The sequence below is a fragment of the Pseudophryne corroboree genome, chromosome 2 (genome assembly GCF_028390025.1).
Source record: "Pseudophryne corroboree isolate aPseCor3 chromosome 2, aPseCor3.hap2, whole genome shotgun sequence".
In the NCBI taxonomy this organism is placed as follows: Eukaryota; Metazoa; Chordata; class Amphibia; order Anura; family Myobatrachidae; genus Pseudophryne; species Pseudophryne corroboree.
The window spans coordinates 436,168,468-436,186,485 of NC_086445.1; the positions used below are offsets into that span (position 1 = coordinate 436,168,468).

At 43.1% G+C, this 18,018-nt stretch overlaps 1 protein-coding gene across 5 annotated transcripts in view; it reads left to right on the forward strand.

Annotated features, from left to right (window-relative positions):
* BBX (BBX high mobility group box domain containing) overlaps positions 1–18,018 on the forward strand; it is a 244,701-nt gene that overhangs the window by 107,181 nt on the left and 119,502 nt on the right. For all 5 annotated transcript variants that reach the window (XM_063953620.1, XM_063953619.1, XM_063953622.1 and 2 more), the window contains one exon: positions 1,205–1,314. In XM_063953620.1, coding sequence (XP_063809690.1) covers positions 1,205–1,314 — 110 coding nt within the window. The remainder of the gene's footprint in view (positions 1–1,204; positions 1,315–18,018) is intronic.

Genomic DNA, 18,018 nt, shown 5'->3' on the forward strand with positions numbered 1-18,018 from the left:
AGCAGCAATAAAGTTATATTTGTTTCATATGTCAATACACTTATTATATATATTAATATTAAAGAGATCATTAGAATATTCTTTTCTCTTTAGTATATACATAGACACTAAAAATAAATTTTCTGAACCTCTGGGAAATAGTCAAATTATTTTAGTGTTTTTTTTGTTTTTCAAAATGAGATTGCAAATCATTCTCAACAAACTGTAGCAGACTCTCCATCCGGATGTAATGTCGTCTGAGTTCAGTGGCCTTGCGGGATCCTGGCCGAACCCTGACTTTTTTTTTTAAAGGGGCAATGACTTACAAGGCATATTTTTGCCTTGTAAGTGATTGCTCCTTTAAAAAAAGGATGAGTTTGGCAAGCTTTGCAAGATGTATTACATCCCGCCCCTGATTTGGATATTAAGTAATCCTGGAGTGCTCCTGCCAACTCCTCTTCCACCATGGTGATGTACAGTACACAAACATTGCTTCTCACGCCATGTAAGATGAGTCCCCACTACCTTCTTGATGACCAAATGTCTCGCCTTCCCAAAGAATCCTGCCACCTCTGTCCACCACCTGTTTAAGAATATTAGGAATGTGTGGGTAGGGGATGAGAGGGGTCAGAGGAAGAGGTAGACAGGGTGCAGTAATACTGGAAAGCTGTGTAAGTCCTCTGTGTCAAATGGGATACGGTCATTAGGTCGACAGTCATTTTGTCGACCACTATTGGTCGACATGCATTAGGCCCACACAAGTTTTTCAGATTGTTTTATTTTTTTTTACTTTTTCAAACTTTACGATTCACGTGGACTATGATTGGGAATAGTAACCTATGCCGAGCACAGCGTTAGCGGAGCAAGGCACCTCACTGTGCACTAATTGGGGTTCCCGGTCACTGTACAGAGAAAACAACAACAACAAAAGTTTTAAAAAAAAACCTCATGTTGACCTTTTTCCATGTCGACCTAATGCATGTCGACCTAATGACCCATACCCGTGTCAAATGGTGGAACCCATATTTAAGATAATAAGTGAAAGAAGACAGGGTTGCTCCCTTATTGCTAACAAGTACCACAAATTCATATTGCAGACACAAATAAAAACCTACAGCCAGCGAAAAGTAATTTAATGTATCAAAACTAGAAAACTTTTATCATCACTCTGGTACTCAGATACGGTAGTTTGATATTGAAGTTGTTTTTTTTTTTTTTTCATAAGATCCAACGCAAATGGGAGGACTTACTATGCTGCTACTTGCTGGTGAACATGCCTTGACTGCGCACAGAGATCAAGCTATGACTGCACAAGTAGAAAATACAGTGACTGAGGTGTGTATTCACTATTGTTTATAGCATTTGAGGTGTAATAGTAGATTGAACAAGGCAGATTCTCGGTGACTGTTGAATTTCAAAATATTAACTTTCAAATATTTTTGTTAAAACATTTGTGGAGATATCGCAGGAGCCAAGCAGATCCAAGGATCTTGGTATGCAATCTGTAGGTGTTTAATAGTCGAATAGCTGCATCAACAAATTGGCACCATTATTTTTTGTCTGGTTCCTCAAATCTACTTTATTTTGTCTACTTATGCTTGTGATTTTTAATAACACAAATTTGCCTTACTTTAGTTTATGCTAGATTTGTATTACGTGCAACTTTTTACATGCACACATACTTGTAAAAATAAGAATACTAATCTGACCTCATCTGGTTCACATGCAGAACTATTATACATTCATGTTCGAGGACTCCTATTCAGCAGAACATCCAGGTGCTTAAAAGGGCGTAAACTACATTCACATACACACAATGCACTGCAAGTATACCTGCAGTCATCCATACTCAGGTTGTAATACGGATTATAATGGTTTGCTTTTCTCTCCCTTATCATACATTTTACTAATGTTGTAGGCTTAAATGTAATGAACAACAAATCAATAATGTAATGTGGGCCATATTCTCAAACAATATCATTCCAATCAGCTAACAAGTTGGGAGCAAACAGTAATCGCTTGTTTGCTCCCACATGTCAGAAAACGGTTTGTCCAACTAGAAATTCAAACCTGTTTGGTTTTTCCCAACTAATTGTTCTAGTGTAGGTGGGAAGTTTCAGACTTTCCCCCGAACTGAATGTTAACTAGGTGCTGTCTGCCTAATTTTTTCACTAGCTGCCTTTAGCTCTGTACCTTTCAACCAGGGATCCTGATTCCCTAGCTGCAGCTTCTCGGCAATGGAGATAGAGGAGCTCTGGAGCTGCTGCTTTTGCTGCTTGTCCCCTCTGTTCTTATAGCACCCTGCACTCTGTACCACTTCCAGTGTGAACTCTGATACACTGGTGGTGCAGTGTCAAGCTTGTTGGACCCCCCCGCCATGTGCCTTTCCTGTAGCACCCAGAACTCTGCATCACCTCCCAACCGCGGCACCCAGGACATTAGCCCCCCTTCCCATGACCACGCAAACCCCCCCCCCCCCCCCCCCCACAACTGGTGTCAGGGAAGCCATGTGTCTCGGAGTACTTCTCTCTCCCTCTGCCCGATCACAGCAGCCTGTGCTACGTGAAGGATAGTTGGGTTACCCGCTACCAGGAGATACCACAGAGTGTGGTACTGTCCCACACCACCACCACCATCCCAGAGGGCTGTCATTTAATGGTGTTATCAGGAGTGCCTGCTTGCTACAGAGGAGTTGCCTATACAAACTTTTTTACTTATCAATTTATTTCAGTAAAAATACAGCACTCCCTCTATATCACACTGGGAACGATGTGATGGGTTTAATACATAGTAATGCCTTTTTTGTGCATATAATATACCTAAGCAAGGTTGGCATTATAAAGGGGGGGGGGGGGGGGGTGTTATAAAGTGGGAGCACCATGTTTATAATTGTCAGATTTGTAATTGGCCTTGCACTAAAAAAATAGTGTGACTGTTTAAAAAGGACAGAACAGTTTTCTGCTATAACATCACTACTTGGTGCACTTAGTTGGCACTCATTTCACTGAAAGCAAGTTGGTGGCACTCGGAGGTGTAGTGATAGTTTCATCAATCAAGGAGATTTGCTGGCTCAGTTTAAGCCCTGTGAATGTACAGCGAAGCTGAGCTGTTTTTAGGTTTTCAGGAACATAAGCTGATAAGATCGCCAGTATTCTACCTGTACTCTTTAGGGTGTGTATCTTATGAATGTTGTGTGATCGTATGTGCAAATACTTGGCATCTGAGTTGCTACTGCATAGCCATAGACCAACCCTAAGTTTTCAGCAATTGATTATCGTCCGCTAACGTGTACGCAGTTGCAGTTGAACTTGTGATTAGTCCAGTAGGCGTCTCTATTCATTCCTGGGTGGCAGCTTCACTTGCTAACGTTAGCAGCTCTGTAGCCTAGAGAATTATTGCATTTGCGTACAACCATGAATTAGGCCCACAGTACCTTAGTAAGTCATTCCATGTGCCAGAGTATGTTATCCAGTCATTCCAGCAGCTGGAGTGAGACACTCCTCACCTTAGCCAGTCATTTCTGCCCATATAGTAACTCCTTGTTACAAATTGGGGGGACGACAATTTTTTTATTTACTTTTTTTTTAATCAAGTTATTATTATTGATTTTGCAAAGTTTCAAACAAGTTCAAAGACCAACACAAAACACAGCCGCACTAACAAAAAATGATTAAAGAAAACCATATATAATAAAAGGCCAATGCTGCTCCTCACAGTCCTCAGTTAATGTTCATTGTGCAATTATAGTTGGAAAAAGGCATCCCGTTATATTATTATAATCAGTTTATTTGAAATAATCACTCATCCTAAATGCGGAGTCTGTGAAATAAACTGATTCTTATAATAATATAACGGGATGCCTTTTTCCACCTATAAATGCACAATGAACATTAACTGAGCACTGTGCAATTTTACTGTGTGGAACTATAATATCTTGAAAGTGTGTCACAGTATTGCTGCTACTTAGTATCAAAGAAGAAATTAGTTACATGTATATTCAACTATTTTTCCTTCATATCAAATTGATACAAATTGACTGACTTTCAGTGATAGGTCTGCAGACTCTTTATTGGCTCTATAAAGTGTGACTTTTATTGTGTATATATTATTATATTATTTTAGTGTGTTATATTATTGTGACTAGGAAATAGTTTTTAAATAAAAAATAAATTAGAATTTTTATTGCTTGATACTTTCAAGGACAGCGCTTCTCCTTTTTTGGTTTTGAACAAAAAAGCCTAATAGACCAAAAAAAAATAGTGTTTTTATTCAAAATGTTTAATGCCAGTGGCATGCTCAGTGCCAATGTTGAACTCCTCCTTTTTGGAGTGTTTTTCTCTGAAAAGTGCTTTTGCATTTTTCATTTTGTATTACTATTCATATTTATTTAATTATAATAGGTAATAACTAGAACTAATGCTTAACATTAACTTGTTCTTATTTTCAATTTCATCTATCGGAGTACTTTTTATGTATTAATAATAATATTATTATTATTATTATTACTATCCTTTATATGGCGCCACAAAGGTTCCGCAGCGCCTAACAAAGTACGTAAACAAATGAACAAAACAAGAGCAGTGACTTACAGTACAAGACAATATAGGACAAGTATAACATATTGCTGCATCCATGGCCATGACACTGATATAAGCACCAGGGTGGCTGAAACCGAGGCCTATGTGCTGTTGTAAGGAGTATGGAGTAGGAGATAGTCTAAGTAAGAGAAGGAAAAGCACTTGCTTAAGCAGTCACCCTGAGTGGCAGATGGCGTGGATTGCAAGGTATAAATGGAGACAGAACATAAAAGAAATAAAAAACAGTCTCTTACAGGATTTACTATAAAAATCAGTCACAAGCGACTGTATTAATATGTTTAGTCTATCTACATATACTCAGATATAATAGGAATAATGAGCTATGAAAACTTGGTTTTATTGAAAGATTTAAAATAAATCAAAACCTAATAACATTATTAATGTTAGGAAGCATTAAAACATGGTTGATCAAGATTTCTAATACATGATTCAATCATTTTTTCTTCTTCATTAAGACATTAATGCAAAAAAACCTTGTTTTAAACCAAGAAAAAAACGGTTTAAACCCAAAAAAAAGCATTTTTTTTTTTATTTTTTTTTTTGTTTAAAAGGTTTTTTTTCCCACCCTGCATAGTACGTTCAGAAGCAACCACCCTAGCCCAAAAAGAGGCAACCCTAGGACATGTCCACAGGAGGTGCAAAAGCCGTCAGGGAGCAGAAGAGTTAGGACATAAGCCTTTTATTTACTTATTTATTTTGCAGTGCCTTCAGTGTGTATGTGTGTAATAAATATATATATATATATATATATATATATATATATGTGTATATATATATATATATATATATATATGACATACACACACGCTGGCAGTCAAAAGTTTTTATATATATATATATATATATATATATATATATATACATATATGTGTGTGTGTGTATATGTATGTATATATATGTGTGTGTGTGTGTATATATATATATATTTTTTTTTTTTTTTTTATTATTTCTTTTGTTGCATCTCTGGTGCCCGCCCCAGAATAGATCTCTATGTAGAGCAGGCGAAATGAGAGGCGGCACTCGGAGACTTTGGTGAATCAGCAAACGTGTATTTCTGGGACCACCGTCCTCTTCGGGATGTGTATATATTTTTTTTATTGTTTACTTAAAACATGAAGTAGTGTGCAAGACACTGTCCGCCTACTTTTGTGACATCACAGGTTAGAGAGTAGTTGAGAGAGTAGGTAGCCCTCCGAGCCAGCAGCTTTTGCCCACATGTTCATCCTACTTTATTGGCAGATTTATTTGTGCTAACACTGGCCGAAACAGTTTGAGTATCCCCTATCCGAAATGCATAGGACCTGAAGTATTTTGAATTTTTACGTATATTTTGAGTATTTGCATATCATAATGGGATTTCTCATACGTCCTAGAGGATGCTGGGGACTTTTCAAGAACCATGGGGTATAGACGGGATCCACAGGAGACATGAGCACTTTAGGACTTTGAAAGGGGTGTGAACTGGCTCCTCTCTCTATGCCCCTCCTCCAGACTCCAGTTTTAGAATCTGTGCCCAGGCAGACTGGATGCACAACTGAGGAGCTCTACTGAGTTTCTCGGAAAAGACTTTGTTAGGTTTTTTATTTTCAGGGAGGCTGCTGGCAACAGTCTCCCTGCATCGTGGGACTTAAGGGAGAGAAGTCAGACCTACTTCTAGGGAGTTAAAGGCTCTGCTTCTTGGCTACAGGACACCATTAGCTCCTGAGGGTTTGGAACACTAGGTACGCCTAGGGGTTCTCTCCCAGAGCCCGCCGTCGCCCCCCTTGCAGAGCCAGAAGTCAGAAGACAGGTGAGTAGAAGAAGATGGAAGACTTCAGTGACTGCTTTCTGAGGTACCGCACAGCGATCGTGCTGCGCGCCATGCTCCCATACACAGCGGCGGTGCAGGGGTGGGGGGCAGCATTAAAACATCTCTTTAAAGGCTGGCAGAGTGATATTGAAGTGCCTTGGCACTAAATTCATACCCCCGCCGGCATTTGTTTGTAAAAGAGCGGACTGAAGCCGCCATGTAGGGGGCAAAAGTAAATGATTGTAAAGCGCTGCAGGGTCTGAGGCAATATATATGAAGTTTCAGAACCGGGACAGGCGCTGAGTTGTGATCTGGCAAACTCCCTCTGTGTTTCTCTGACAGGCTTTACTGTGGGTCTGTCCCCCTTTTGGCCCAGTGTGTCTGTGGGTGTTGGTACAGGTATGTCGGCATGTCTGAGGCGGAGTGCTCTTTCCAGGAGGAGACTGTGTTGTGGGCAGAAATGGCTGTGGGAGTGACCCTGTCCGAACCGCCGACTCCTGACTGGGTAAATGTGTTGAATGCTTTGAATGCTAATGTGGCTCTTATTAGTATGAGACTAGATAAATCTGAATCTCAGAACCAGGTATGGAAGAAATTGGTGGAGGATGTGTTATCACAAGTACAGACCCTCTCGGGGTCACATAAACGTTCGTTTGCACAGTTAGCAGATACCGACATGGACTCCAGTGTCGACTATAGTGATACCAGATTAGACCCAAAATTGGCAAAAAGCATTCAGTACATGATTGTGGCAATAAAAGACGTGTTGCATATCACCGAGGACCCTGCGGTTCCTGATACTAGGGTCTGTATGTTTAAGGGAAAGAAACCTGAGGTAACGTTTACTCCCTCTCATGAACTGAATGCCCTTTTTGACAGTATGTGGGAAAATCTTGACAGAAAGTTTTTGATTTCCAAAAGGATTCAAATGGCGTATCCGTTCCCCTCTGGGGATAGAGAAAAGTAGGAGACACCTCCCATTGTAGACAAGGCGCTGTCACGGTTGTCTAAAAAGGTGGCTTTACCGTCTCCTGACACGGCAGTCCTTTAGGATCCTGCGGATCGTAGACCGGAAAATACGCTAAAATCCATTTACGTCACCACAGGTACACTACTCAGACCAGCTATTGCATCTGCGTGGGTGAGTAGTGCTGTAGAAAAGTGAGCAGATAACTTGTCATCTGATATAGATACCCTGGATAGGGAGGCCATCCTTTTAACACTAGGTTATATCAGGGACGCTGCAGCCTACTTAAAGGAAGCGGCGAGAGATATTGGCCTCTTGGGATCAAGGGCAAATGCCATGGCAGTCTCAGCTAGGAGAGCATTGTGGATTCATCAATGGAATGCTGATGCTGACTCTAAGAAAGCTATGGAGTCTCTACCGTATAAAGGTGGTGTATTGTTTGGTGAAGGTCTCGCTGAGTTGGGGTCTACGGCTACCGCGAGTAAGTCGTCTTTTTTGCCTTATGTTCCTCCACAACAAAAGAAAGCTCACCACTTGCAGATGCAGTCCTTTTGGCCAAATAAATACAAAAAAGGCAGAGGTTATTCCTTCCTTGCTAATAGAGGAAGAGGAAAAGGTAAAAGATCTCCGGCCGTGGCAGGTTCTCAGGAGCAGAAGTCCTCCCTGGCTTCTACCAAATCCACCGCATGACGCTGGGGCTCCTTTGCGGGAGTCCGCACCAGTGGGGGCACGTCTCAAACTTTTCAGTAATTTCTGTGCTTGTTCGGCCCTAGACCCGTGGATTCTAGAAATAGTGTCCCAGGGGTGCAAACTGGAGTTTCAAGACGTGCCCCCTCGACGTTTTTTCAAATCAGCCTTGCCAGCTTCTCTTCCGAACAGGGAGGTAGTATGCGAGGCAATACAAAAGTTGTGTCGGAATCAAGTTATTGTCAGGGTTCCCCCGGCACAACAGGGAGAAGGCTTTTATTCAAGCCTGTTTGTGGTCCCGAAGCCGGACGGCTCTGTCAGACCAATTCTGAACCTAAAATCCCTCAATCTTTACCTAAGAAAATTCAAATTCAAGATGGAATCTCTCTGAGCAGTGATCTCCAGTCTGGAGGAAGGGGATTTCATGGCGTCGGTCGACATAAAGGATTCCTACTTACACATCCCCATATATCCTCCACATCAGGCTTACCTGCGGTTTTGCTACTCAGGATTGTCATTACCAATTTCAGACGCTGCCGTTTGGTCTATCCACGGCTCCGAGGATTTTCACCAAGGTAATGGCGGAAATTATGGTTCTCCTTCGCAAGCATGGAGTCACAATTATTCCTTACCTGGATGATCTCCTAATAAAGGCGAGGTCCAAAAACAAGCTGGAGCAGGACATTGCGCTCTCCCTGACGGTTCTGCAACAACATGGTTGGCTCCTAAACCTGCTGAAATCACAGTTGAATCCGAAAAAGCGGCTGTTGTTTTTGGGAATGATTCTGGACACGGAATTACAGAGAATTTTTCTTCCAGAAGAGAAGGCTCTGGAAATTGAGTTTGGTCAAACAAATTCTGAAACCAGCGAGAGTCTCAATTCATCAATGCACTCGGCTGCTGGGGAAGATGGTGGCGGCCTACAATTTGCAGATTCCACGCCAGGGTGTTTCAGTGGGACCTGTTGGACAAGTGGTCCGGATCTCATCTGCACATACACCGGAAAATAATCTTATCCTCCAAGACCAGAATCTCACTCCTGTGGTGGCTGCACAGCTCTCACCTCCTAGAGAGACGCAGGTTCGCGATCCAGGACTGGATCCTAGTAATCCACGTATGCGAGTCTCCGAGGCTGGGGAGCAGTTACACAGGGGGAAAACTTCCAGGGAAAATGGTCAAGCCCGGATGTTTGTCTACACATAAACGTTCTGGAGTTAAGGGCTATTTACAACGGCCTCCTTCAGGCGGAACGTCGTCTTCGCAACAGGCCCGTCCTAATACAATCGGACAATATAACAGCAGTAGCGCACATAAACCGCCAGGGCGGAACAAAGAGCAGGGCGGCAATGGCAGAGGCCACAAAAATTCTCCGCTGGGCGGAAAGACATACATGCACTCTGTCAGCGATCTTTATTCCAGGAGTGGACAACTGGAAAGCAGACTTCCTCAGCAGACACGATCTCCATCCAGGAGAGTGGGGTCTTCATCAAGAGGTTTTCACAGAAGTGACAAGTCTTTGGGGAATTCCTCAAATAGACATGATGGCGTCTCGCCTCAACAAGAAACTTCAGAGATATTGTTCAGGTCGAGGGACCCTCAAGCAATAGCGGTGGACGCGCTGGTAACACCATGGGTGTTTCAGTCGGTGTACGTGTTTCCTCCGCTGCCACTCATTCCAAAGGTGTTAAAGATCATAAGAGGAGCAAAGGTTTAGGTGATCCTCATTGCTCCGGACTGGCCAAGGAGGGCTTGGTATCCAGATCTTCAGGAATTACTCATAAGAGATCCCTGGCCTGCTCCTCTACGAGAGGATCTGTTACAGCAGGGGCCGTGCGTGTACCACGACTTACCGTGGCGACGTTTGACGGCTTGGCGGTTGAACGCCAGATCCTAGCCCGAAAGGGTATTTCCAGTGAAGTTATTCCCACACTTCTTCAGGCCAGAAAAGGAGTAACGTCTAAACATTATCACTGTATTTGGAGGAAATATGCGTCTACGGAAGAATTTTAGCTAGGGTGTTTTCTTCATTTCCTGCAAGTAGGTGTGGATGCGGGTCTAAAGTTAGGCTCGATTAAAGTACAAATTTCGGCCTTATCGGTTTTCTTTCAGAAACAATTGGCCTCCTTTCCAGAAGTTCAGACTTTCGTGAAAGGAGTTTTGCACATTCAACCTCCATTTGTGGCACCATGGGATCTTAACGTGGTGTTGCATTTTCTTCAGTCACATTGGTTTGAACCTTTACAGAAGGTTGAGTTGAAATTTCTCACTTGGAAAGTGGTCATGCTAGCATCCGCAAGGCGGGTGTCTGAGTTAGCGGCTTTGTCTCACAGGAGTCCTTATTTAATCTTCCATGAAGATAGAGCGGAGTTGAGGACTCGTCAACAATTTCTGCCGAAGGTGGTTTCATCGTTCCACATGAACCAGCCTATTGTGGTACCAATGGCTACTGAGGCCTTTGAGGAGTCAAAATCTCTCGATGTTGTCAGGGCCTTGAAGATTTATGTCGCAGAACGGCTCAACTTAGGAAAACGGAAGCTCTGTTTGTCCTGTATGCTGCCAACAAGATTGGAACGCCTGCTTCAAAGCAGATTATTGCGCGATGGATCTGCAATACGATTCAGCATGCTCATTCTACGGCTGGATTGCCGTTACCGAAATCAGTGAAGGCCCACTCTACCAGGAAAGTGGGCTCATCCTGGGAGGCTGCCCGAGGAGTCTCGTCATTACAACTCTGCCGAGCAGCTACTTGTTCGGGTTCAAACACTTTTGCGAAATTTTACAAGTTTGATACCTTGGCTGATGAGGACCTCATGTTTGGTCAATCGGTGCTGCAGAGTCATCCGCACTCTCCCGCCCATTCTAGAGCTTTGATATAAACCCCATGGTTCTTGAAGCATCCCCAGCATCCTCTAGGACGTATGAGAAAATAGGATTTTAATACCTACCGGTAAATCCTTTTCTCTTAGTCCGTAGAGGATGCTGGGTGCCCGTCCCAGTGCGGATTCTATCTGCAGTTATTATTTATTTTTACGCACAAGGCGTGTTATGTTGTAGTCAGCCTGTTGCTGACATTGTTCATGCCGTTGACTGGGTTTCTGTTAAATGCCATGTTGTATGGCGTGCTTGAGGTGTAAGCTGGTATGTATCTCACCTTAGTTAACAATAAATCCTTTCTTCGAAATGTCCGTCTCCCTGGGCACAGTTCCTATAACACGAGTCTGGAGGAGGGGCATAGAGAGAGGAGCCAGTTCACACCCCTTTCAAAGTCTTAAAGTGCCCATGTCTCCTGTGGATCCCGTCTATACCCCATGGTTCTTGAAGCGTCCCCAGCATCCTCTACGGATCAAGAGAAAAGGATTTACCGGTAGGTATTAAAATCCTATTATCTTGAGGATGGGACCCAAGTCTAAACATGATATGCCAGTGGCTCTCAAACTGTGTGCCGTGGCACCCTGGGGTGCTTCCGGACACTTGCAGGGGTGCCTTGAATTGATGGTCCTGGACCAATCCAAATTATTTATGGTCAGTGTAATAGGCAAAACCAGTGCTGGTGGCTGCCAATCATAAAACATGTGGACAAACAGAAGCAAATCCTTACCCTCACTACACAATTCAACCTAAGCATGACATAAACACAACTTACTTTAATTTTTTTTATATAAACTGATTTTTATTGTATTTTACAGTAGAAAAAAACAACAGACAGTATGTAATATGCTGAAAATCAATGCAGGTCATGCAGAGTGAAAAGAGATTACATAATAAGTGGCATCAACAAATTCAGACCAAGCAGTAAAATATATCAAATCTGTCAGAATGTGGGGAATACTATCAGTATCCAAGAGAGCGGGGAGACACTAGACAAAGAGGGGGGGGGGGGGGGGAAGAGAAGGCGAAGGGAGAAGAAGGGGGGTGGGGGGTATACGCACTTCTATAATGACATAATATAACAACAGTAGCAGTGATGATGAAAACAATATATAAACACTAATAGTGTACTGGAAGCCATACAATACGATCACATTGAAATATAATTAAACATAGTGATTAAGAGGAAATAATGAAGGTATGAATCATGGAAGAGTAGAAAAGAAAAGGGTAGAGGAGGAGAGAAGGGGGAGTAAAAGGGAGGAAGGAGAAGAGACCTGATATATGTATCGCTTGACCGTCCTCCAGGAGGAATTTTCAAAGTCCGAGGTTTTCCGAGATTGAGTAGCTAGATTTTTGCAGTAGAGCTAGGTTGGTGGTGCTCCCAGAAATTAGTTCAGAACAAACTATTGGGGGGGGGTTGCGAAGAAGCAAAAAAGACTGTTTTATTGTCTCTCTGGGGCACACTTTAAGTCTATTAATGTAAATATACTGAAGATATAGAGTACACGATAAGTGTAAAAATTAAAACTTAACTTTTAATGGTTCTAAGCAGACGATAGCAATAAAATTTCAATAAAGAGGACAATTTATTAAAAGAAGATTAAATCAAGATTAAATGTGTTACTCATTCGTGATCAGTTAGGTGGCAGATTGCCTCTGTACATACCCACTGTATTCTAAGTGAGTGTCAATATGTGACGTTTATCAGAGCCAAAGTTTCTATTTTCTAGTTCTCTCAATCAACTTATGAGATTTATATGTATACTCATAAGAGAGGAACAGGTCAGGAAAACCGGCTTTCTGACTCCAAACTCCTACAGGGTAATCAATTGAGTAAACATTTGAGATGGTATAATATCCGTGTTCAAGACAGTAGAAGATTATTGCGATTGTGTACTTAATTTTGCCCCACTTCTATTCAGAAAGTAGTATGGTTTTCCATACTTCTTTCTGTAATAGAAGTATTACAGAACCAGTCACTTCTGCTTTTGCCCATCTGTAATCATTGAATGGGCAATGAGAGAGTGTTATCGCCTAGGTATTCCGGTTATGAAAGACGTACAGGACACTTCTGCTTTCCTGGGTGCATCAAAGCAGAAGTGTACTGTACTTCTTTCATAACCAGAAATTGTATTTGTAGGAATTGGAATTGTAGGAAGAGGAAGCCAACACAGACCACCCAAACAGTTTTGCTGTCTCAGGGGAAGATAAGTGTGTTTCCTGGAGAAATGCCATATCCACGCTGCTTTTCTGCAAATAGAGCAGAAGTTTCCTCCTCTTCGCCGGGGGAATTAATTCCACCGACGTTCCACGTAGCGCAGTGTAGATGAGTCCTCAATCAAGGAACCAGGAGAAAAAATAAAAAGGCTGCCAGTACATAAACCCAATACAATATGTCATCATCCAACATCCCTGCAAAGCAGAAAGTAGTGCATAAGGTGAGAGGTAAGAAAAATGGGAGAATAGTAAAACAACAAGAGGAAAGTGGGAAACGATGGAAGACAAAGGTAAGCACGCATTTGATTCAAGACTTCCTAAATACAAAAAGAGGAATAACATAGCGACAGCTACATACATCCGGCTGGAAACAACAGGTCCATTCCCACCCCCCCAGAAAAGGGAGTAATGAAACTGAGGCCAGGAGACCTCCCACAGTGAATAAAAAATAAATAAAATAAACATATAAAATACGTTTCCTAAAAACGAACAAAATGCTGTAAACATATATGTAAACATCAAACATTAAATGGGTAAACCGCCAATGGTGTACGAGCAGAGGTGGTCGTACAAAACGCCATGATCAATCACAGTCAGTAATGGAGGAAAGACGGTAACATAGTAATAGGCAAGGAAAAGATGCTATATGGGGCAATTGGTATCACCCTACAGAGTTGGAGATTTCAGAGTCCTAGGCTTGGGAGAGCTCCTGGAGGTAGGCCATAGCATCAGGTGGGTTGGAGAAATCATTGAAAGAGGATCCATCATATATACGGAGCCTGGCGGGATACAGTAATCCAAATTTGCGACCCTCAGCCCCAAGACGGGAACAAACGGGAAAAGGACTTCCTAGCCCTTGACAGCTCAGCGGAATAATCCTGAAAAATATGTAGCTTGTGACCTTCCCATGGTAAGGCTTTAGCCTTGCGAGATGCCGATCATATTTCCATTTTATGCAGATAGGTCAAGCAGCGGAACAGAGTAACCTGGGGTCTCGGCCTGTTAGGGGTCAGTGTTGGACCCACCCTGTGAACCCTCTCGATAACCATGTCTTAGCAAATCGCCTCTATGCCTAAGAGTGAGGGGAGGGTGTTGCGGACAAAATGGGCCAGAGCTGTCCCTTAGATAGATTCAGGCAGGCCAACCAGCCTAATGTTATTATGACGCCATCTATTCTCTTAGTCGTCGGTCTTGTTCCAAAGCTGATAGTTTTCAGGGTATCCGGTTGACTGACAGACAGTGTCTAGTTAGACAGTCAATAGATACACCATATGTTAGACAGACATTAGGTCGACAGGGTCAAAAGGTCGACAGGGTCAAAAGGTCGACATGAAAAAGGTAGACAGTACAAAAGGTCGACAGGGTCAAAAGGTCGACCTAAAAAAGATAGACACATGTTTTTTTTTAAATGTAACATGTTTTTGGACTATTTCATACCTTCTCTATCCATGTCTGCATAGAGTTCGTTATAAACCTTGTGGCGAGCGCCTGCCTTTTTACAACTGGGGGTCCCAGATGACAAAACTATCCACACAAACCACTAAAATGCAAAAAAACATGGTGTCGACCTTTTGACCCTGTCGACCTTTTGACCCTGTCGACCTAATGTCTGTCTGATACCCCTTTTCCAGTAGCTCAAAAAACACGGGTAAATGCACGGAGGCGCGCATTTACCCGTGTTTTTTGCAAGTTGAAAAGGGTAAACCCGGATCAAGTGACCCGTGAATCCTACCCGGCTATCTACCTGGGTAGGACACGGGAATGATCCGGGTTGGGTTGTAGTGTAAACGGGAGCCGTGTCGATGCGACATGGCTCCCGTTTACACTGTATGGAAGGGCGGCGCTGGGAGATCATGTGATCTCCCTGCGCCGCCCCTGCCGCGTCACTAGAAGCGTCACCAACCCGGCATATGCCGGGTTGTGACTGCTGATGGGAAAGGGGCCGAGCACGGGTCGCAGCAGGAAGCAGCTTCCGTGTCAGGCTCCCGGCTGCGACCCGTGCTCGTAGGTGGAAAAGGGGTTTAACATATGGTGTCTACCTATTGACTGTCTAACTAGACACTATCTATCTTTTATACCGGAACCAGTTTTCAGTAGTGGGGCGTTTTATAGAGTGTTGCAGATTACCAATATCATTGGAGACTACACCAAGCTGTTGTTCATTAACAGAGACCCTGTGATTCAATTTCTGCAACTGACCAGTGATGTCAGCCACTGCTTTAGAGAGGAGAGGGGACATAGTGGCTGTAATGCCTTCAACCACCTCTCTATAAGTGAGAGGGGCGTCAGAGCCCGGACTCGCATGCCCTCCAGAAGATGGTCCCTCAGCCGCAGGTTTCTTATGTACAGGGAGAGCGCTCTCAGCAGTGGCGTCCAGCGCCATATTTCCTGCTGCACGCCTCTTCTTCTGGCATGGAGGCTGCGGCGTCTGCTGATCTGACTGTGTGTGCAGCGTCAGGGGGGCCAGAAAACGGTCCATCAGCGGTGACAGGGGCACTATGGAGGGGTCCGTAGCTGAAAAGAGGCTTAAAAGCCTTGTAAAAGGTGACTGCTGGGGAGCGGGGAAGGGAATTCAGAAACGGAGCTCCTCACTCCATCAAGCCGAAACCGGAAGTCAACTTACTTTTAATATTTCTTTTTAAATTTCTCAATAAATTTTTGGCCTATGGGTGCTGTGAAAAAATATCTGATACTATAGTGTACTGTAATTCAAAAAAGTATGGGAGCCACTGCGTTTGTGTTTGCATTTGTGTTTTATATACACATTTCTTGAAAGTAATTTTATACAATATTTGTAATTAATTTTATGCATGAAAGAAAGTTTCATTGAATTATCAGAGAAACAAAGGTGTTACTATCTGTCATGCTCAAAAATGTTGGATATTGGTTTTTCAGATATGGGAGACTTATACGATTACAATAGGTGTCTCTTACTTTGTTGAAATGTATTGCTTTAACTTATTATTGAGATTAATGGTACTATGTACAGGGCCGTCTTAACAGCAGTGTAGGCCCCTGGGCACAGCAATGCACTGGGGCCCTTACCCATCCTCCAGTGGTAGGGGTGGGGGGTGCTATCAGCGGCAGCTCTGATGTCCCGTGGCTGGTACGGTGTACTCTATCTTCCGCTCAGCATGTAGGACCTGGAGCAGTAATTTCTGCTAATTACTCCTTTACTGCACAGATGGTGGGAGATGGGGTGGGAGGGAGAACACTAAACTGTAGAAGGGGACATTGGGCTGAATGAAGGGGCCCCAATACATGACTTCCAGGGTGGTAGGGGGTGCTAATTACGTAGGGGAGGGGTGGATAGTGGAGTGGGCTTAATATTTATAATTTTCCGGTGGGAGGGCAGCTTGCTTGACTAGATATATCTCCAGTTCCTGGAAATAGATTTATTCGCATTCAATGGGATAAAAAACGAGAGAGTCCCACCTTTCAGGAGGTACTGGGGACACCTTTCAGGAGGTACTGGGGACACCTTTCAGGAGGTACTGGGGACACCTTTCAGGAGGTACTGGGGGCACCTTTCAGGAGGTACTGGGGGCACCTTTCAAGAGGTACTGGGGGCACCTTTCAGGAGGTACTGGGGGCACCTGTCAGGAGATACTGGGGACACCTGTCAGGAGATACTGGGGACTTGGGGATCAGAGTTCAGGAGCCAGAGCAATCCACCAAAGGATTATCTAAAACTGCATACCAGGCATGTGGAGCTGGAGCAGGGACCAGCTGCTGGAAGGCTGATATCTCTGGTTCTGGGCATAGCAGAGACTAGCTGCCAGTATCCACAAAAAGGGGAGAGTCCCAGATTTTGGAGTATACCCTCAGAAAAACTCTAAGTCAGACAGAACCCAAGATATCTGGCTGGGAAGAGCAATTAACAGGCTTGGATGGGGACCACTGCTTTCAAGTCAGATATCTCCGGTTCCTCAGGGCCTATTTTCAAAAATCTGGTACCCCTGGAAAGAAGGGACCCTCAGCTATCAGCCTAGGGTCCGTATACTCCTGGGGCCCTTGGGCAAGAGCTCATTGAGCCCATATGAAAAGACGGCCCTGACTATGCATCCTTGAAAGGGCACTAGGGTATTGCTGTAATCGAGGAAGTCTTAGGATTTCACCAAGAGGGATTCAGTATTGTTATGATTGTTAAACTTTGTACCAACATGCTGTGACCCCTCAACTCAGATTCTCATGGTACCTCAACATGGTTCTCAGATGCATTCTGTGGCTAGTGTTCATTATTCAGTGTTTTATGGTTACTTACAGCTCTTTGACCCTTCATGTGAGTAATTATATTTTCTGATTGACTCAGGTTGAGAGGAATGTGACATTTGCCAGTAGGTTTACGATTATAAAATAATTTAGCTTATAGTTATTAATCTTAGTTAACCTTTCAGTACGGATGGTATAATAGTTAGCATTACTGCCTCACAACACTAAGGTGATGGGTTTGATTACCACCAAGGCCCTAACTGTGTGGTGTTTGTATATTCTCCCCATACTTGCGTGTGTTTCCTATGGGAGGTTAATTGGCTCCCAACAAAATTAACCCTATAACCCTAGCGTGAATGTTGTAGGAAATATAGATTGTAAGCTCCACTGGGGCAGTGACTGATGTGAGTGACCAAATATTCTCTATAAAGCGCTGCAGAATATGTGTGCGCTATATAAATAACTGGTAATAATTAAATATAAGGCGCTAATTGTACAATAGCAGTGTTTAAATTTGTTCCCCACAAACAGATTGTCTTTTACATGTGCTCTTTATCAACGAAAAAATGATCTCCATTGTGAATCAATTTGGTACTGTATTTACAGTATATGGGTAATGAGGTCCTGTAGCATACAGTATAAAATAATGTGAAACCAGTAAGATCAAAATTCAGCTGTTAGGCTGGTTCACACATAGC